This window comes from Geospiza fortis, unplaced genomic scaffold (genome assembly GCF_000277835.1).
Source record: "Geospiza fortis unplaced genomic scaffold, GeoFor_1.0 scaffold45, whole genome shotgun sequence".
Lineage (NCBI taxonomy): Eukaryota > Metazoa > Chordata > Aves > Passeriformes > Thraupidae > Geospiza > Geospiza fortis.
Genome location: NW_005054327.1, coordinates 6,586,873 through 6,609,143, shown reverse-complemented (window position 1 = coordinate 6,609,143; position 22,271 = coordinate 6,586,873). Strand labels below are relative to the sequence as shown.

At 35.3% G+C, this 22,271-nt stretch overlaps 1 protein-coding gene across 1 annotated transcript in view; it reads right to left on the bottom strand.

Annotated features, from left to right (window-relative positions):
- Positions 1-22,271, bottom strand: part of KLHL1 (kelch like family member 1) — a 123,667-nt gene that overhangs the window by 49,360 nt on the left and 52,036 nt on the right. Inside the window, exon 4 of the mRNA XM_005421131.3 lies at positions 15,767-15,979. Within this exon, the coding sequence (XP_005421188.1) occupies positions 15,767-15,979 (213 nt within the window). The remainder of the gene's footprint in view (positions 1-15,766; positions 15,980-22,271) is intronic.

The following is a 22,271-nucleotide window of genomic DNA, read 5'->3' as shown; positions in this document are numbered from 1 at the left end:
CCTCTGCTCTGCTCTGACCCTACCTGCAGTGCTGCATCAGCTCTGGGGTCCCAGCACAGGAGGGACATGGACTTGGTGGAGTGAGTCCAGGGGAGAGCCACCAAGATGATTAGAGGGATAGAACAGCTCTCGTATGAGGAAAGACTGAGAGAATTGGCAGTGTGCAGCCTGGAAAAGAGAAGACTTTGGAGGTACCTAATTGCAGCCTTCCAGTATCTCAAGTGAATTTACAGGAATGATGGGGCAAGACTATTTCAAAGCATGCAGTGACATGACTAGGGGGAATTATTTCAAATTAAGACAGTAGGCTTAAATTAGATATAAGGAGAAATTTTTTTACTCTGAGGTGGTGAGGCACTGGAACAGGTCATCCAGAGAAATTGTGGGATCCCACACCCCTGGAGGTGTAAAAATGCAGGAGTTGGGAGGGAGTGGCTTGTGTCCCCTAACTCAGGGGATGCCTCTTAGGGTCCCCACAGAGGTGGTCAAGGCCAAGCTGAACGGGGCTTTGAGCTACCTGATCTAGTGGAAGGCACACCTTGGTAGGAAGGCTGGAACAAGATGATCTTCAAGGGTCCTGACAACCCAAGCCACTCTATCATTCTATGATAAAGGTTTCTGTGTATTTGTGTGTGCCTGTTCTGGTTATTATTCAGTTAATATTACTAAATAAGAATATTAAAAGTATACTTATAAACAGGGGTGATAGGCATATTTCATAACATTAGGTTAATTTTTATCTCATAATCTTAAGATTTTTCATATATTCTTTTTGTGATTTTTGTCCTTTACAGTGTTCAGCACTCTGCTCAGTAGACTAGAAAATCAAAGATCTGAAGACAAATCATGTCCAGATTTTAGGTAGGATGACTGCAAAATGATTTAATACACATTTAGGACTACAGAACCAAACAGAGTACTCTGTCAACATTAACTAAATAGAATACAGGCACAAGAGAGCTAAGAAATCAGATTACCAGTTTTCTCTGCACAAATTTGAGGTAATATTAAGTTACGTAGACTTTCTAATGCTTAATGGAATTAATGAAATTGATGACAAAGTTTTTTATGGCAAGCTTATTATATCAGTAAGGATCAAAGTCCAACAATAATATTGGTGATTTCTTTTTAGACCATTACTCCTTTACCCAGAAATGGTTAGGCTCTTAAAGCAAGTATTTTGGAATCTTTCAAATGAGTTGTCAGGTGTTTCAAATAAAGAAGAAATAATCTGTGAACAACGTTCTGTCCCAAATTTTGGAGATTCAGCAACCATAAATAAAAGCTGAATCTCTTTTTCTTTCAAGTTAGAAATTCACCTTAAAAAAAGAATAGAAAATGAAAAAAAAAACAACAGTAAAAATATAAATAAAAATTTTAAAGTGGACAGAAACATTTGTTCATGTCTCTTATAAAACAATCATTCCTCCTATTAATTTATTTTTAACATGGGCTAACTTGTGATAAACACTGTATTTCTGAATCTCCTAAAGGCTAGAAGTTTTGAATAACAAAAAAAAATATTACGTTGAAGCTACTATTTAGAAATCAGAAGTTACATAAAGCACTTTCATATTGTATAAATTTCAGTAATCTGCTTCAAAGTTTTTCTACTCCATAGTTATCTTTCCTGATTATGTCACAACAATCAATATATTTTTATTAAATCAGGATGCACTTGATCAGGAAATTCAGTTAATAAGGATGTTTCCCTGGAAACCATATTATGTTCATCTTGCTCTTCCACGTCTATGACATAATTCATTAAGAGAGAATTGTATCTAATACTAACTGAATATTGCTGGGCTTTGTAATGTGGAAATTCACAGAGCTGTAGCTTCTCAAAAGACTACAGTATCAGTGCCAGCATAGTTAACATTACCATTGCTAGAACTCAGACTAGCAATATCCTGAGAAATTTTTGTCACTTTTTGTCATCATGTCTCTCATTTTTTGTCAAGTAAAACCCCCAAGAGGTCCTTTCTTAGATGTACTTCCAAATGACTTCTAGCACCATGCTGTAGAGAGCAGGCATGTTTCAACTCAATGAAGCACATTCAATTTGAGATCTGGAGTGTAAAGCACTCAAGTACTGCCAAAAGGAAAAAGTCCAATGAGAAAAAAGGAGTAGTTGGATACTGGTTCAGTGACCAACCGTGGGTGCACCACAGGACTGCACCAATTGCTGCCTGCCTTGCTCTTACCCTCAGTGCTCTTCTTCCTTGATGAGCAGCTTTGCATTTGTTGCTTCCTGACAGATCTCCCCCAGCCTCTCTGTTATCCCAGGGATTTGCAGATATGACTGTGGGGATCTGAATACTTGATTTGAATGACCTTAAGCCAAGTTGCACATTTTCTACATAAAAAATCATCTGAGAGATGGAACTGGTCCCTTTCTACCCTGCGTCATTTAGGATGAAATTCAGCCACTACTAGGGAAACAGTTTCCACCTACCTGGAAAGAAAAAGACCACTTTTTTCCTTTACTCCACTCTTGGGAGAGACTACAAGGCAATGGAAGAAGCAAAGAGCTGCCTCACCAAAGATTCCGTAGTGACCTTATACTTCTGAAGAGGCAGAGAACACCCCCTGGTTATTTAGATAGAGCTTTCTATCTTGTGAAAAGCGCAAGGTGTGACAATATTCACTCAGTCAGGATGAGCTAACCTCAGATTCCACCTTGATACGTGCCTCAGACACAGTAATTGTCCAAAAGGGGAGATGATGAAAACACCATCGGATTCCTACCACTAAAATGAAAATCACCATGGGTATTTCCTCCAGGACAGATATCAGGGCTATAAAATTGAACAAAATGAGAAAGTACTCCCTGCATGCCAAAAGTAAATACTCAGCACATGAAAAGTGTTAATCTGTAATCCAAGAGATAGATATTTACAAAAGAGGGACAGCATCATTCGAAATTATGCATTATGTGGTCTGTATCTGCCCATGAGTGTTTATAATGATTTAGAATCTTGAATAGTCCTTAAAAACATAATTATTCTGTACAACACTGATGAGGATTAAATTTCATACCCAAACATATTAATTTTTTCACAGGCAGAAAGCAACTTCCAGTTCTTTAAAAATTATCCCAGTATCTAGATGCATTTTCGCTCTGAAAAACCCTAAGAGTTCTGTGCCCTTAGAAACTTACATGCCAATGTCACACAGAACAGAGGATTAGAATTATCTTAATAGTATTAATAATTATAACAGAAGAACAAAAAGTTAAAAGTCCTTTAAATGTGAATAAATGAAATGTGGATTTTCATGGCACATTTCATTTTTAAAAAGTCCACAAATCTCTTCCTTGATCCAAAATATATCCCAAGTCACTTGACAACCTTGAGTCAGAGAATCACATTACCATATGAAACAAAATCCTGAAGAATTAATGACCTAAAGTTTGCATTTTGAATGTTTTTCAAGAGAGAAGTTTGATTAGCCATCATTGTCCTTTTATGAGTCTTCTTCTACGTACAGATTTGTTACAGCTGGTTATTGTTGATGATCACAGTAATGCTGCTGCTAGGAAAGAATTGAATTCTGAAATGTAAGGTCATGATTGTTCTTTGTACAGATTAAAATGAAAAGCAAATAAAGGTTTTATATGAGTTTCTGGAAAGAATAAAAATACTGCTTTGAAACTTTCTACAGAAATAGTTGTCAGTATACTTTCAAAGTCTTACTATGCTCAAGCTGCTCAAGATGCTAGGAAATGCTGTGTTTCTATGGACAAAGCTCCAATTTGAAGAATTTTTATCTGTCTAGAGCTGGTAGAGGTCATGATTCCTACATCAAAATATTACCATATGAATACAAGCATTTCTATTGATTAATGTGGTGAAAGGAATAAATTTGCCGACATTTTGTATTTTCTGACTATAAGACAGTTGAAGGAAATGCCTATAATATTATTGCAACTGCAAATTTCAACTTAATTAATTGCTATTCTGATTAAATTTTTATATAAACATACCCATTTAAAGAAAAATCAGGCTATTTATGTTTGACTGCAAACATGAAAGAAAAAAAAGTCCCCCAAGAAGTGCTACTTCTTTTTTACATAAGGAATAAACTCTTAGCTACTTCAGTTGCATAGCACTTTTTTTGGTATAAAGACTATTGTTTAATGTATTTAAACTCCTTCATTAAAAACCTTTGAATTTATGGGATAGGCATAATAGTGATGTAAGCAATTACAGTTGAAAATTTCAGTTGAAAATTTACAGCGTGTTTTCTTACCAATTTGATGGTCTTGCCTGGGATGAGGTTATGAAAATTAAACACAGTTACTGGGGAATAGAATTAAAGTATGGTTTGCTTCTTCAAATATCAGATTAATTTTTGCTATTTCGATATTAACTAAATATTCTGCCTAACATTTATGATTGAAAAGAACAGATTTTAGTATGAGATCATTATGACTGTCGTGACAATGTAAGGTATTAATTTACATGCTTACACTAGAAATTTAAGTAATGTCTGTAGGAATCCATAAAGTTAGAGGGTTTCAGGTTTGTGGGAAAACAGACAGGCCTCAGTGCAGCAGAGTTATGGATATTGCTGATGCATCTTGTTAAGCTGTAGTGAAGACGTGAGGAATAGAACAATAGAGCTAATGTCCAGTAGTAATATTATTAACTATTCAGAAAAATAAAGTAAAAGAAAGTAAAGAAAAGTAAAATCAGCAAGATATTTTAGTCATCAGTAATACTTTCAAAAGGAAAAATATACAGCAAATCTTATTTTTATACATACTAAATTAGGTATTCATTAAAAAATCGTAAGGGAACAGGAGTGAGAAGAGCAGCACATTTTCACTGTTTATGTGAGAAAATATTTGGGACTATTTATTAAGCATTAACATTGTTACAATGTTTAAGAATTATACTCAGAGAACAAGAATAAATTTAAAAACCTTTAAAAGTTCTGACTAAAATTTTTGTCATCATAAAAACCATCAAAAATTATGGAAATATTGAGACAGTTCTGTACACAAAAAACCCCTTTGCTTTTCATAACAGAAGGTACAACATCAAGAATTGTATAATTGTGAATTTACTGCAAAGATATATATCAATTACCTCTTTCTCTTAAATTACTACTATATCTTGAAAGTAAAATGCACTGCAGTCATAGAATTTTCTGCCAATTTTTGCATTCTGAGGTATTATCAATAGTGTAATTTATTATACAGATCCCCATTTGCAATTAGATTTTATATAAAGAAAATTAAAACACTTAAAACATTCCCTCAGGCTGCCCTTTAGGTTTTAAAGAATGAAAAAGCTATAAAATTGGTTAACTTTTTGGGGGACTTCTAAACACAGAGAACACAAGGTCTCAAACTGATCCTGTATGTACCTGAAGTTTCAACTCCATTACTATATTCCATTTGATCCATAGGAACCTTTGCAATATTAATAAACAACCTTTTTGTCTTGCTAGGAATTGAATGTATTGAGCTAAATCCAGCATAACCATGTGCTTTACTCACTTGACTTGTAATCAGGAGCCTTATATTGAATTTTTTTTAAAAGCTTATTTCTATTTTTTTATTTGAGGTTTTGCTAGCTTTTAAAACAGTAATTTCAATATTTTGTTTTAGAAAAAAAATAATGAAAAATATCTGCAATTAATAATACCTCAAATTTATCACATCTCACTTTGTTTTCTACCATCTTTTTTCAGCTCATTGAACAATTCGGATCTCTTTTAAATTCTTTTTTTTTTTCTTATTCATGTTTAATTAATGATTTCAGTAAAGTTTTTTTAGTGCAGAGATTTCCAGGCATTTTTCTGTAGTACAACAAATATTCAGTATATGAAATTCAATATTTGTGGTGCTTACGGACTAAATTATTCATGATGTGTTAGTCAAGCCAGCTGCTCAACCAACTCAGGAAGAAAGACTATACTAGATCCTTCAGATTTCTGTATTCTCAGACAAAGATTATTTTCTTCTCAACAATAAGATGCAGCAGACTAAGGATTTTTAAGACCAGCTTTTCCTAGAAACATGTGGCTAATCATTTCTATTACAAATAATCTACATCAGGATTTACTGCTTAGACACCGCAGACTTTCATTAGTCTCAATGCAAGTCTGTGATCTCTGCATGCATGCAGGTAATAATATATTGCATAGAGATCAGTCACATAGCAGTAATAATGATTAGTCCCAGACTGGAATTTTATAAAAAAGATCCAATTGTGTTTTCTCTTTGAAATCCAAATTATGACATCTACTAAGCTTGCGTTTTTGATGACCGCAGTCACTGGCAGAGAAAACTTGTTCAGTATTCATTTGATTTGCAATTTCTTTTCCCCAACACATTAAATATTATTCCATATTCAGAAGAAATTTTAAACTGGCTTTCTACCCTTCAGTTATAACCAAGTCCTCCCTATTCCTCCCCCACATCAGGGTACAAAATCCAAACCAAAAAATTAATATAGCATAGTTGAAGCTTGTTTTTTTTAACTTACCATTAGATTACCCTAAAGAATTTACTAGAGAAACAATTTACCAGGTGCACACACATTCCCTGAGGTTGTACATTTGATACAGAAATAAAGAAACTGACTTTTTCCCCCTCCCTCTCAAATAAACTACGTAATGGAATTGGAACATTCATTGGTAGCATCTGTGGCAAGTAATTAAACTGTGGTATTGAAATCACTTCCACAACATTAACTCTTCTCCAAACCTTATGGTTTAGCAATATCATTTATTATAATCTTCAGTACTATTTTCTACAAGTAAACCCATGTTATCTTTTACAACACTGTTAAAATTTTAACTTAATTTATAAATATGCCCACACTTTTTTGGCACACGTATTTCCTTTTGTTGAACTCCTTGTACAACCAAGTCGGTCTTTGAAACTGGTACTAATTTGACCAATTGACTTATCAACTAGATATATTATTGATTCAAATATTATTCACTTTAGGAAAAGATAAATTGTTTTAAACCCCCCCCACCCCAGCTTCTGCCTCCAGTGACATCTTTTCATGACAATTTTATCAATCTATGTATTTTACAGAGAGGCTGAAATAAGGAGGGCAAAATCTAAGATGAAAGCTTACTACACAATTCTACTGATGCCCAGATCTACATTTTACTTCATCATGGTATGATTATTCTCCAGAAAATGAAGGAAAATATCTTTATTTCAAAATAAATTGCTTCTGAAAGTAAATATTAAGTTTCTAGATAAAGTTAGGTAAGATTAATGTCTTGTAGAGCACCTTGCAGGTTTTCTTCTCTACTCCTTGAGGAAAAAATTAAGTTCATAGTTCCGAGACCTATGTATATTTTGCCATAGTATTAAATACTACATAAGAAATAATAAAATGTCAAATTGCATTCAAAAGCTCAAATTTCATTCAAAAGAAAGTGAAACAAAACTTAATAAAACCCCAATCACATTTAAAATAAGAGAAAATATAAAAAATACCCCAACACTAGAAGCAACGAAAAGGTTGTCCTTTGACAAAATGTTGTCTGCTCTCCTTTTGTTTGAAGACAGATGTCTTTATTTGAAATTCTTCTGAATTGAATTCTTTATTTTTTTTCTTCCAAAAGTGATAAATAAGAGATTAGGTGAAAGCACTACAGATGCTAACAAATGGAATACAAACATTATTCAGTCAATAACAACTAACAGCCCATATTTGAAAATTACTGGCTTTTTATTTTTTTACTGTAGTTACCTCTTAACTGCAGTAAGCTAGTCTACCAGAATTTATGTAATTTTTATAAAATTCTAATATGAGAATAAGTACCAAGAAATGGAACATAAGAGAAGCATTTTTTTCCCATAAATAATGCTCTCCTGATTCAAATACGATCTTCAGTCTTAGAAGCAGGCAAAAAAGATGGATAAGAAAACATCACAGAAGGGGGACTGTATTTAAGCACCTTTTCCAGACAGTATATTTAATGTTTAAATGTTAAAAATGTTGAATAGGAAGAATTCTTTAAAGACATTCACAATCTCTGAAATGCTCTTGACTCAACTAAAAGAAATAGAAAAGAAAGTGTGTATTATATTGTGCTTGCCTATTATGCAGAATCAATCTAAGGGACAAGAAGGAAAGCAGAAAAGAGCATTACACTACAAAAAACAGGGACTTAACATTACAGAGGGTAAGTCCAAGCCATTTCTTAGCCCTCCCTTTTTCTTTCCTTCTTTACTTAAGAGTGACAGATTTCAATGACATCAACAGCAATAATGGTTTTTGCTTCTAAAACTACCATTAACACTTGCTGAAAGCGGTGACTGATCTTTTTCCTAATTATGTTCAATAAGTTATATTTGCATGACCTCTGGAGGCATGGTTTATGGAACATCAACAATGAGCAGCAAAACTTGTCTCAATTCATGAGCCTTGCATAGTACTTCCTCTCCCCTGTCCAGTTTTGGAGGGGAGGGTAGAGTGGCATCCAGCCAGGGGCAACCCACGACAACATGATTGTCAATCTGACGGTCACTAAGAGAGAAAAAGATATAAACCTGCCAAAAAATGACTACAGATCATATGACCTTGTAAAAACATATGCAACAGGCAAAACATGTCTTCTCAAAATGGAAGACATCATTTTATGTGAATGTAACTGTATTATGAATGTAACTCATTTAAGAATGGTGCTATTTCAAAGGTCAAGGAAACATATCCTCTTATTTATATGACCAGAGCTTCTAATTGATTATTTAGTTAATATAATATAATTTATTCATAAATATGTGTTTTCACATCGACACAGTCTATACATTGTAGTGGGGATATGTATGAAACATACTTTATAAAATTATTGTTCTAAATATTTCACAACACAGAATAAATTTAAATGGTACAAGTTTGTATTTTATGACTGTGTGAAAATGTGATTTAATTAGAGGAAATCCAGTCTTCCATTTAATAAATTTACCCCAAAATATTTAGTAGTGAACCATAAGCTCAGTATACCATGAGAAATTGAATAAAAAGTCAGGTAAGTTGCCTGTGTGTGATATAAAGAAATAGTGTTATAGAATTATGTTGTCACACTCTTTTATTTGAACAGCACCTTGTGACAGCTTCAAAGCATTTACTGAAACTTTCCTGATATTTACCAGTATTTACTAAACTTTACTGATAATAAAATGCATTTGGAATTTAAGGTCACACATAACTGTGTTGAGCAGTTACCATTTTCACTATTTACAAATGTTCACATGTCATTTATCTACAAAAAAAAAATCCCAGCCATACTGATGGGACTTTTGGACAACTTCAGAACTATCTAAAAGGCAAAAAAAATTCCTTTGGACTGTATCTTGCACACTGCATTGAAGTATCATCTTTATTCAGGTAAAGTATCAGCTGACAAGCTACATCCACTGCCAAAGAAGTTGCTATAAAAAAGTTAAAAAGCTAGCTTTACTGTATGATCTATATAATGAAAGTAAAAACATAGCTGTTTATCTTGTTTCTACTGGCTATGCTCAACTAATTGTCATTATACAGGCAAGTGAAATTTCAAGCCCAAATTTTTATTGCATTGATAACTTAAGACAGGAATATGGAGATCATCCTAGAAGCTTGCCAGAAATTCATTTTTTGAGGACTGGGAACTTATTAATTCTTAAGGTAATTAATTTATCTTTGTTTGCTTGATATTAACATAAATATTTCTTTAAAAATATTGCTTGCCTTAATTGGCTTAAGCCACTTGCACAAAACTAAGCATTTAGCACCATTTTAGATGCCACTGGGTGTCTTAAGAATACACACAGAGCCAGTAAATATAGTAGTGGATTTAGAAGGGAATGTTTCTAGAGAAATTTCTTGGAGCCAGGTAGCATGATAATCCATGGGACTTCTCAAATCAGCACACAGGTTTGCTCCTATGTGTTGGGAAGTGCATCAGATCTTCATTGCCTACAGTGAGAGGTTAGGAATCTAGCTGTTGTGCAGAAGCCTGCACACAGGTGAACAAGAAACTGAATCATACCTTCAGACTCTTCAGATTCAAGTTATAATCTCCTAGTATGCAATTATTTAGAAATGATTGAAAGAATTTACAAAATGCTGCAGAGGCTGACAAAGTTTACAGACAGCCTTAGGATTTACCCCCAGCCAGTATGTAGGAACCAACCTTAAAAGCCTAGAACTCTACTCAGGCATGAGTTCTTATCAGCGGCACTTGTTTAGTGACACTGAAGACATTTAGAGAACTGAGGAAGCTTCTCATTTCATAATATCAATCACACTGCTCTCGAAGACAAATTTAAAAAGATTGACTGGCATAGAATCACACCCTCCATTTTTGCTAAGCAAAGGAACCTTCAGTTGCTTCCTCTAGCTCAATATATGTTGAAAAGGTCAAAACTTATGAACCTGTCTGACAATTGCCTGGTTAATTGGGGTTTTTTTAGTAGCACAAAGAAATACTTCGCCAAATGCCAGCTGAGTTGTGGAAGGAATTTACAAGTTTACATAACCATGTCAGTTATCTAAGCTAAGATTTAAAGGGTTTCTACTCAATTATTACGCGCAAATTCATATGCATTTTTAAGATCATGTACAGGCAGATGAAATGTGTGAATTTTAAGGGGATTTTAGAGGCTCAGTGCTTCCTACAGTTTACCTACAGCATCTCTGTAGAAATAAGAGAACTCATGTGGATCTGTTCACTTTCTCTCCAGTGGCTTACACAGTATTTAAGTACTTCATTTTATGAGGACTGCACTGTTTCTGCTCCTGGGCAAGAAATCTAATTTAGATACCTATAACAGATTGCCTGAATCTGAGCCACAGTGTATTTAATACCCAAAGACTATGGATTATCCTACTGATGTGATTTGCAAGCCTCTGAAAGTGATCTTATTAAAAGTGTTACAGAGGAAAAGACAGTAATATCTCTGCTTTATGCTATTTTTTAACTTTCCTCATTAAACCAGTGATCTACTGTTACAGGCAGATGCAAATAACAGCCTTTATAAACCCAGCACACCGGTGGAATACAAATTAGCTTTAACTTAAGCATTTCTATAAGGAAATATTTGTGCTCTTTTCATCATGCGCATCTTCAGTTAAAAACACTAAACATCCTCATCTTTGCTGTCATGCTATTCTAGGTACTCAGTATCACGTTAACTTCTCTTGCTTGCAAATGTCTTCAGTAGCCCAGGTATCATTAGCAACTTCTCACACTCTTAAAAAACACCATTAAAAATAATGTTTTGCCCAACAGAAGCTGCACACATTCTTGGCTCATGCTCTAGTGTCAACATTAACAGATACATTACACTGTGTACCGACAAAAAGCAGAAACCAGGTTTTCATCTCAGAAAATGAGATTACATCATTAGTAATCAAAACAGGCAGAGGCTCAACTATGCTGCTGCATTGCATGGAATGTTTCACGGTACAGCTTGAGTCAGGGAACAGGAGATACAAACGTAGAATAATTTATTGACTTTTGGGAAAGGTGGAGAAGAAGGAGAGTTCAGTGACATAGATATAATCTCTCCTATGCTATTTTCCTTCATGGTCAGAAGTTAATGTTTCAGCTTCACCTGCAGACAAGGTTAGACTTTTGTCTACACACAATTAGTGAGGATTTAGATGAACTGTTTTGCTCCCTGAGGGGTGGGAATGGCAATCACTGTACCACATGTCATCGGGGAACTAGGTAAGAACACCTTCAACTGTTCTAATCATACTTTATTGGATATATCTTTCCACAACTATAGGTTTTCATTTCTAAGAAAAGGGTTCCTAACTACATTCTACTATAAAAGAATTAAATAAATTCCTATGCATATTTGTGTGTCCATGCATATGCGTATGTGTAATCTACATTCATGCATTAATAGATGCTGTGGGGCACCCAGCCAGAAAGCAGCTTGGCAGAACAGGAGCCAGCACTGTGCCCTTGCCTCAGAAGGCAAGTGATATCTGGAGCTGCATTACACAAAGTATTGTCAGTAAGTCAAGGAGAAGGATTCTTCCCCTAGAGTCAGCACTGGAGAGGTAAAACCAGGAGAGCTGTGTCCAGCTCTAGACTCCTCAGTACAAGAGAGATGTGAACATACTGTAGAGAATACAACAAAGGCTCACAAAGATGATGAAGGCACTGGAGCACCTCTCCTATAAGGGAAGGCTGAAAGAGGTGGGTCAGCTTATCCCAGAAAAGAGGAACCTTTGGGAAATCTCACTAATGTTCATAAATACCTGAAGAGAAGGTGCATAAAGGAGAGATCCAGGCTTTTTGCCGTGGTGCCCGGGGGATGAGAGTCAATGGGCACAAACTGAAACACAGGAGGTTTCCTCTGAACATCAGGAAACACTTCAATATTGTTAGGGTGACTAAGCACTGGCAGAATCCTTGGAATTATTTAAAATTATTTAGACAGAGTCCTGTGCAAATGGCTCTAGGTTATCTCTGCTTGAGCAGAAGTTATGGAGCAGAGGTTATTCAGAGGTCCCTTCTAACCTCAGGCATTCTGTCTTTTGATTCTGTGATTGTGTATATGTTTATCACACAGTGTAAAAAAATACATACACACACAAACACACACACACACCTGTATATAAATTATATGTAGTGTTTCTGTTTTGTTTTACATGTACTAATTTTGTTAGGGTTTTTTAACATTAAAAGGGTTTTACTTAAAATGCATTCAAAAATTGAAAATTGAGGTCAACAGTGTCACCATTCAGGCACAAAAGTAGTTTCTTATAATTTTTGAAGAACTGAAAAAAGGTCCTCTTAAATACAGTTTTTGCTTGTTTCTTAATTTGCTTGTTAAGTTACTCTCTGTAAAAAATGCTATCAAAAGTCACAGGAAAAATATTTTATAAGCTTGAATTAACAATTCAGATAAATGATCTAAAATACTTCAGCATTAACAAGGTATAAGGATGCCACCACCTTTTTACTCTCCCCAAATCCCTTAAGAATAAAAATGAGCATAAATTATGTTTTCTGTACAGATGAACATTAAATATCTGGAACACCTATTGAAAAGTGTTCTTATTATGTTATCTATTATATAATATTGCTTATTACATATATTATTACCTATTATAATGTGAAATAACTTCTTATGTTGGCCAAGCCACCAGTCCTTCTTTTTTGACTTGAATGAAGAGATAAGAACCATTTAAGTTTAGAAGATGGTTCCAAGAAAATCAAAGAAGCAAAAAAGTTTCTATGGCAACATTGCAGGTTCTATTATTTAATTTTCAGCTTCATGATAGTTTCCTTTCAACAAGTTAACACTGGCTTGCCTTCTCCTAAATTTATCTACTGGATTATGAATTACAATGTTTAATATTGCACTGCTTAAGTCTGACTACATTGCCAATATAATTACTGCACCTTGAGAGTGAAATGAGGTATCATGGAAACTCAGACTATAAATTTAAACCTTCATTTTAAGTGGATCTCAGTACAATCTTTCCAGTCTGTCAATAACTTCTGTAGTCTTTGACTTCCTCTTTTTAAAGTGAATTTAAAAGTAAGGAATGAAAATAGTTGTTTTGTTATTTTTTTTCCAGAGGTCCAATGATGAGCTGCTAATTTTGACCAGGCTTCTTTACAGAAAAATCTTCAGGTAATTTTCAGTGCAATGAAAATGACATAGGGTTTTATTTGATACATATTTAAGTATAAACCACAGCAAGGGAAAAAAAAAAACCTTTTGGTAATAAAAAGTAAAATTTCACTTCCAGTTCTGTGATAGATGAGTAACGCGATGATTGACTCTCACAATTAATAGACAAATATCATGTATATAGGTTAAAAAAGGTTTTATAGATTTATAGTTATGTTTTACCCCCTTGCATGGTTATCAAGGGACAGCTGGAGTTGGGACATCTGGGAGGGCTGGCTTGTCCCAATGGTGACAGGTGACCTCCAATCAGGATTTAAAGAAGAGATCTCCACCACTGGACAGCAAAGAAGGGGTTGATGGACAGAACTTTGGGAGAGGTTAAAGGGTTCAAAGGGGAAAACATCCATTGTGAGGGGGCAGAGCACATGGCGGGGAAAATCTTTTGCTCCTGGTGACATAACCTTTATTCTTTATTCAGTCTTCTGTTGTATTTTTGATAAGGTTTAATAAACCTTCCTAAACTATGAAAAATGAGTAGCTATTTCTCACAGTTCTCAATAATTTTTGCTGAAATTTTGTTATATCTTAATTTTAATTCTGAAAAAGACCTTGTTTTTTTAGCATTATAGTTGACACATTTATGACGCAGTTCTCAATTACAGACCAGTACCAGTGTATAAGACTTAATTTCCAGATTAAATAGAACAGAAAGTTCAAGAGAATTGCCAGTATATCACTATAAAACATTTCTTTCTAAATTTCTTTATAAACAGTTTTTAAACCTTTTTCTTTTCATGTACCCAGCTCCCTAGTCACCTACCCCCTTGAGGCGGTAAGGTCTTTCTTATCTTATGCCTTCCTTCTCTTTCTCAAACATTTTCTCAAGTGATATTTTTATGTTTTTATATTGTAACTAGTTATATACCTGTTTTTCTGTGCAATCAAATTATTCTACAATAAAACCTACATGTGTCTGTTTAAAAACAACAGTCATTCAGCCTTGTTTCACTCCCCAAGGGATCTATTAACAACATGGGTTACTCTCACCTTCTGTTTTATCAATAAGTGCAAAGTACAGCACATTATCAGCTGTCATGAAGAAAGTTAACTCCACTCCAGTCAGGCCCAGTACACTAACTGAAAGGAGAACTGAGTGTATGGAATTATGGAAAAGAATTGCTAGTTAGTTCTCTGGGAAGAGAAAAAGAAAAAAAAAAGGACCTGACGTGTGGAGATCCAAATGACCACCAGTGGTCAACTAGGTCTGCTCACTCAAATCAGGCCTTCTGCCAACACTCTATTTATTCATCTGGTCTAGCTAATTCAGGAAAACCTTTAATGAAGAAACCTTCACTGCATTCCAAGTGATTCCTCCCCAAGCCAATGTCCAACCTGACCTTTCTATGATAAAAGTTAGAGTGTTTGTCTCTTACATTTTGTGATGTGCTCAGGAATGTGGTTCCATGATCTTACTTTCAGGTATTAAATTACCACTAGGTCATTGCTTAGCCTTGTTTTCAATAGTTTGAACAAGCCCACCTCTGCTTCTCCTTTCTAGACATACCATCTTGGTAGCCCACCCCTGAACCTTCTGCAATTTGTTCCTAGTCCTTTCAAATCATGGAGTACAAAATTGGAAACAATTGTGTAGGTGCAGCCTTAGCAGCACCAGGTATTATGGGAATAATGACTTCATATTGCCTGGTGATAGAGTTTTTGTGTTGTAAAACAATGTAGAGTTTTCTTAATTCATACTGTTGACTCATCCTCAGCCTGGTATCTGTATAAATCTCATGTGTTTGGGGTTTTTTTGTTGTTGGTTTGTTTGTTCTAGTTTGTTGGTTTTTCTGAGAATATTTATTATTCTTCCTGGTTTTTCTTAGTATGTTATGAAATCTTCAGTTACTCCTTTTCAGTTTCACAACTCTGCCCTTCTTGTGAATGTGTCAGTCCAATCCTCAAGTTTATTGAGATCACCCTGGTTAAAAGGTTACCACTATTTTTTTCTGATTCTGAACAGGTTCATTTTTAAACACAGAGTATTCAAAAATTGCAGATTACAAACTGAGAGATTTTTCACAAAGACACAATAACAATGACATTCTTGTTGTTATGATGATGATAATTACATAATTTTAAAAATACCTGAGGTGGAAGGAGTGGTAATCTGATATAAGCAAGCAGCATACTTAGGTCATTGCATCGCCTCTGCATATCATACTTCACCCACATCATTAAGGCATGGAAAATGGTCTCTTCATCAGGAACATTCACATCATCACTGGCAAGAAGTTTATGGAGTTCTTCGGCAGGTAGAAGTAAAAATTCTTGATTTCTTATAACTTCCATTATATTCTCCTGAAAAGAGAAAAGTATTTCAGATTCAGTAATACTGCAAGAAAATTAAAAGGCATATTAAAGCTAATAAACCATAGGATTAGTCAATATTTGCCATACCCAGATACGGGTATGCTTTGCCATATCCTTGCAGCTCATGAGAAAAACAAAACATAAATTATTAGAGTTCAACAGCTATAGTTGCAATTCATATATATATATATATTTCAAAAACAATATGAGGATTATATGATAGTGTCATAATTAAAAATTGTCAGAATTAGTAAAGGCTATTGCTTGAAATTTTTATAAACTCAGTTGTAATAGAGTTTATATTGTAAGTCTTTACATACTCATACTACATTTTCCTGGATATTTTCACCGTCTTTCTTTCACTATTTCTTAAATAACTTGTCAGTCATATAGTTATTATGAATATCTAGATTTCTGTCTACATATATGACAAGGCTGAGGGGACCATCAACATAATGAATTAAAGATTATTTTTTGACATTGTTCAGAATAGATTTTTAATATCCAGTTATCATGCAAATAGTTTACAGCAATTAAGATCTCACAGTATTGACAACTATTGTACTGTTGCGGTTTAGGAATGGTACTCCCCAGTTCAGTGCCCCCACTGAGACTCTCCAAACCATTGACACTCTCTAGCTCTCCTGCTTTTCCCCTCACCCTTCCACGCTGCAGTGAGCTGGAGACGAAAATTGGAGGCACAAAAGGTAAAGCTCACTGGTTGAGATAGGAACAACTTAGAGGAAATAGAAATGAGGTAAGGAAACAAAGAGTAACAGCAACTATATTAATGGCAGAGACAAGAAAGGAAACGATTCACACCCACTCCACCCATCCCCAACAGACACCAGATGGATCCCTCTGTCGCACTTACTCGACCAGAAAGAACCTCTTCCCCTCGGAAGAGACCTTTCTCCCCCACTCCCATCAATGAGATCAGGTTTTACAGACTAACCTCTGTGTCCTAGTTATGCCCCACTCCTGGGTACCCCCCAAAAAAATTGGACAGAACCAGGACAAATAAAAATAGGAATAACTAAAAACCTTAAACTCCCTCTCTGCCCATAAACTACATAAAACATATAAACAAAACAAAATTAAAAACAAACAAAAACAACAAACAAACAAACCCCCCCAAAGTGCTGCATTTAGCTGTCTGAATCTTAAGGACTGAATTAAGGACTCCCTGAACTACCTATTCTACATCAACAGGATACAGTAGAATCACAATTCTACAGATATTTTTCTCTAAATATTTCTTTTAGGGTTTATCTCTGTGGAGAAATTGTAAATGTGCTTTCATATTCTCAATTTACAGACAGAAAGAAAGTGAAGTAATTGAAGACTGGAGGCACAAAAAAAAAAGAACAAAATTTTTATGTAAACTGAAAATGTAAAAAGGAGTATTGGGAACAGTAAGTTGCAACATCTAATTTATGAAAAATAATAATGAATTTTTTAATGCTGTTTTGGATAGAATTTTGAAGATGAGAAGTGGGAAAGAATGACAAAACATCAGTCAAGGAGGACTTGAATGTAAGAACATCAAAACTGAGGGAAATTGATTATTCCACTGTTATTATTCCATACCCTCTAAATTCAGTTTTTAGCATATCAAAATCCAACCAATGTTGCCTATAATTGCTTGATTGTGTCTCAACCAGGGGAAAGACTGACTGGTCATCAAAACTGAAATAGAAGACATTATAACAAATACAAGAAAATAATGTGCAAGACTTACGACAATAGAATTATACTCCGGCTCTAGTATGTTACATACTATCCTTCCCTGACTTACTCAATAGAAGGAAACTCTTATTTTAATCCTCCAAATTAATACTTTTTGAAAGGTACTGTTTAAATAAATTTATTAAAAATTAACTGCATATTATTTTATATATGGCAGCAGAGATGAATATTGCAGACATAGGCATGACAAAATCATGAGACAGAAGTTCCTTGAAATTTGTAATGTAATTACAGATAAAATACATAAGCACAGATAGAATAAATTTGACAAAGTTGAAAATTATGTTTATTATTATAACTGTGAATGATTTGATATGTACAACTTAATTTTCAATGTGTTTCTTTTTAACTCAACATATATAGGATGCTGACACAACAGAAAATGAAAGATGGATATGTGGTCATGGCCTATATTAACTATGCTGTTAAGCTGCCTTAACATAATTGGTAATTGGATCAAAACATGACTCAATTCCTTCTAAAATTACTACATTAAATGTCAATAGGTCCCTAAAAATGTAGATTTTTCTGGAATGAGGTTTTAAACCATTACCTCCTGATAAAGTATAAATTGTGTGTCCAGAACATTTTAGAATAGCTTGTAAATGTAAGGGAACTAGTTTGCAGGGAGGCACTTAACCACAAGCTGGCTTAATTAATTTTAATTAAAAAGTCATAAAACTCACAAGATTTCATTGCACTTCTCAAAAAAATTATTTATAAGACAAAGTTTAATTAAGCCTGGTTCGATTGACATTAAATCCCATTGTAAAAAAAAAAACCAAACCTCTACCTCTTAATAGGAACCAACATCAAACTTTGCAACAGCATATTAATCCAAAGACCTAATACTATAGAGTATAGAGTAGCACTGCGATGATGGAACGCATTTTATGAACCCACAGAACTTAATTTATTAAGAATAACATTCCAAGCAGGAGTTTTAACTTCAGAACAATAATTTTAGATTTGATTAAGGTTTCTTTTGGTCATCTTAAATTGTTTTTTATCTGCATACATGCTTAAAGAGAACTTATTCCAGCCTCTGTACTGATTGTAGAATCAAACCAAGTTTTCAGACAAAACATATAAGCTCAAATATATTTTTCTAAACATCTGGACTTACATAAGTTTCTTGTTACCTGGGCATGAGTATTTCAGAAGACAACAAATATAGATTATGTTTTATATCTATAATATGCCATATATATTATAAATATACCATATATATTCTTATATATAATATAAATGTAATATATATAATTCTGATGTATATATAGAATCCAGGTTTTTGATCTTCTGAGGTAAAACCTCTCTCCTTCAACTTATTAGCATTTCCTGAACTGTCTAATGAATTTTAAATCTTCCTGAATAATGTTTTGACTCCTTGAGGTTCATTTCTGGAGCAGCAAAGCATATTTCAATGGCTAGCTGTTCTACCACAATAATTTCTTATATGCTAATTGTGGAAAAATATCCACCTTTTTTTTTTAATGTGACTAGTCTTCTTTTTTGCACTTTAGGGAACAGGATTCAAGATATATATGTGATATCTTTTCAGGATACATGAAATAAATTTTAAATTCTCCTGAGATTAAGATGCAAGGTAGGAATTGAGGTACACAGTTATGCAATCACAGATTCATTACAGCTGGAAAAGACTTCAGGTCATCCAGTTCAACCATTAATCTAACACTGGCATCTTCACCACTAAACCATGTCCCACGTACTAAATCTAGACATTTTTTGAATACTTCCAGGGGTGGTGATTCCACACTATGATCACCCTTTCAGTGAAGAAATTTTTCCTAATATCCAATGGCATTTTCCCTTGGCACAGGTGGAGGCCATTTCTTCTCATTTTGTTCTAGTGAAGTGCCTTCAGGGCCTCATGGGCAGATAAACCTTTATTATGGGAACCATTATTATTACTGAACCTTTAAGCGTGACAAAGATTATGTGACAGAGTTGGATGAGTCTCCAGAACCTGTAATTTTTGACTCTAATACTTTAGGAGGCTTTGTGGATCGGTCTTCACCATCTCATAAGTCTTATAAGATGCACTGGATCTGCTCTGCATGCATCGTTCACGTAGCCTTTCCATGTTTTAATTAAGTGGAGTAGTAGATTTCTGCTTTTAATTCAGAAAATGTAACTTAGAGTAGAAAGTATGACAGTCTTGAGCCCACTTGGACAAAGCTGTGTCACTTGATTACTCTTCCACTTTCTAAAAATGACCATTCAGTAACCATTGCTCTGGGGTTATAGCATTTCAATAGTAGAGCTGCTTCACTTTTAAGCCTTTTTAGCAGTACACAAGGTTAGCGTTAAATAAGCATAAAACATTTAGAACAGCAGAGCCACGTAAACAAAACATACCAATCTTTAAAGGTAGATAGGCAATCGCCCAAGTATCTAGTAGATTGTGCATCATAGGAACATTAAGGCGCTAATAAAATTAAACTATTACCAAATGGAATTTCATGCCATATATCTTTATAATGATGACACCAACACAATTAAATTAGATTTTTTTTTTAATCTTAACTTGCAATCGTTATTATTCCGCATGGAATCAAATTATCTTGCAAAAGCTAGTTTTCATTGATGGTTATGTCATTGATTTCACTAATCAGCATGTATCAGTTATAATTAGGAACCTGAAAAATAATAAGTCATTTCATTTGTTGACAAACAATGTCATATTCTGAGAGTGCTATTCAGAACCTGCTACATCAGAGTTACCAAGGAAGTAAAATGCTTAGCTGGTGTTTTGGTTTTCGATGTAGGGGTCTTATTTAAAATGTTTTCTATTTTTGTGATTTGGATTCTGTGACCTTAATAATTAAAAAATTAAAATCACTGCAGTGCCCTCTTGGATGGTTCCAGGTTCTTCAGGAGTGAAAGGCAGGGCAGAAGAGGCAGAGGGGCGACACTGTATGTAATAGAATTGTTAGAATGTATGGAGCTTACAGCTGGCAGCAGCACAGTTGAAAGCCTCTAGGGGAGAATCAAGGGGAAAACAGATACTTCAGATGTCACCATAGGAGTCTATTACACACCTCCTAACCAGGATTATGATGCTGATGGATTATCCTTTGAGAATTTAAGGGACATTTCCAAGTCAACTACCTTAGATTTCGACTTGCCACAATTAACTGGGTGCATCACACAGCTGGTATAACCCAGGCAAGAAGGTTCTTAAAATGCCTGGATGAGAACTTTATGGAACAGGTCCTAGGGGAGATAACTTGAAAAGATGTAATCTTTGACATCAGATTGATGACCTGTTTCTAGTAGGGGTCCACAGGGTTCCATCTTAGGCCTTGTGCTCTTCCACTTCAGAAATGACTTGGACACTGGACTGGGAGGGATATTAAGCTAGTTCACAGATGATACAAGACTGGGAGGAGCTGTTGGCTCCCTCAAAGGCAGAGAAGCCCTGCAGAGAGACCTTGACAAGTCAGAGGACTGGGCAGTCACCAACTGGATGAAGTTCAACAAGAGGAAGTGCCTGTTCCTGGGATGGGGTAACTCTGGTTGTACAGACAAACAGGGGAATTAGATGCTGGAGAGCGGTGACATGGAAAGGACCTGGGAGTCCTGGTGAATGGCAAGTTGAACATGAGTCAGTAGTGCCCTGGCAGGCAGGAGGGCCAACCCTGGGGTGCATCAGGCACAGCAGTGCCAGCCAGGCAAGGGAGGGGATTGTCCCACTCTGCTCTGCACTGGGGTGGCCTCACCTCAAGTGCTGAGGACGGTTTTGGGCACCACAATATACTATACTAAGCTGTTAGAGAGCATCCAGAGGAGGATAATAAGGATGTGATTGAGGGAAAGGCTGTATGAGGACTGGCTGAGGTCACTTGGTCTGTTCAGCCTGGAGGAGACTGAGAGGAGACATCATTGCAGTTACAACTTCCCCATGAGCGGAAGAGGAGGGCTGGCACTGATGTGGTGCCAGTGACAGGACCCAAAGGAACAGCCAGAAATTGCATCAGGGGAGTAGGAAAAGATTTTCCACCTAGATGGTGTTGGAACCACCATGGTGGCAGATGGCAGTGGAACAGGCTCCCCAGGATAGTGGTGAAAAGACTAAACCTGATAGAGTTCAAGAAGCTCTCTTAGGTACATGGTATGACTCTCGGGAACTGTCCTGTGCAGTTGTACTAAATGATCCCTGAGACCCCCTTTCAACTTTAACATATTCTATGATTCTGTTCTCTGACTTGAATTGGCCCAGATTGATTTATTTGTCATCAGAAAAGTTCACAGCACAATTTCAAGGAAATAGCAAAAGAGAACAGTACTGTGAATCATCCAGAGGCACTTTGAAATGCTACAAGCAGCAAAAATACAGAATCACAGTGCAAACTGTCACAATGGTGCAGTATTGTATAGCCTGGGTACATACTGGTACTGACTCTGGTGATTATCTGGTTTTGCTGTTACTTGTCTGAGATTTACCCCTAGCACTTCCCAAGTATGGAAAATATGAGCTGCCCCAGATGTCTAAATTGTGCTGTTTCCA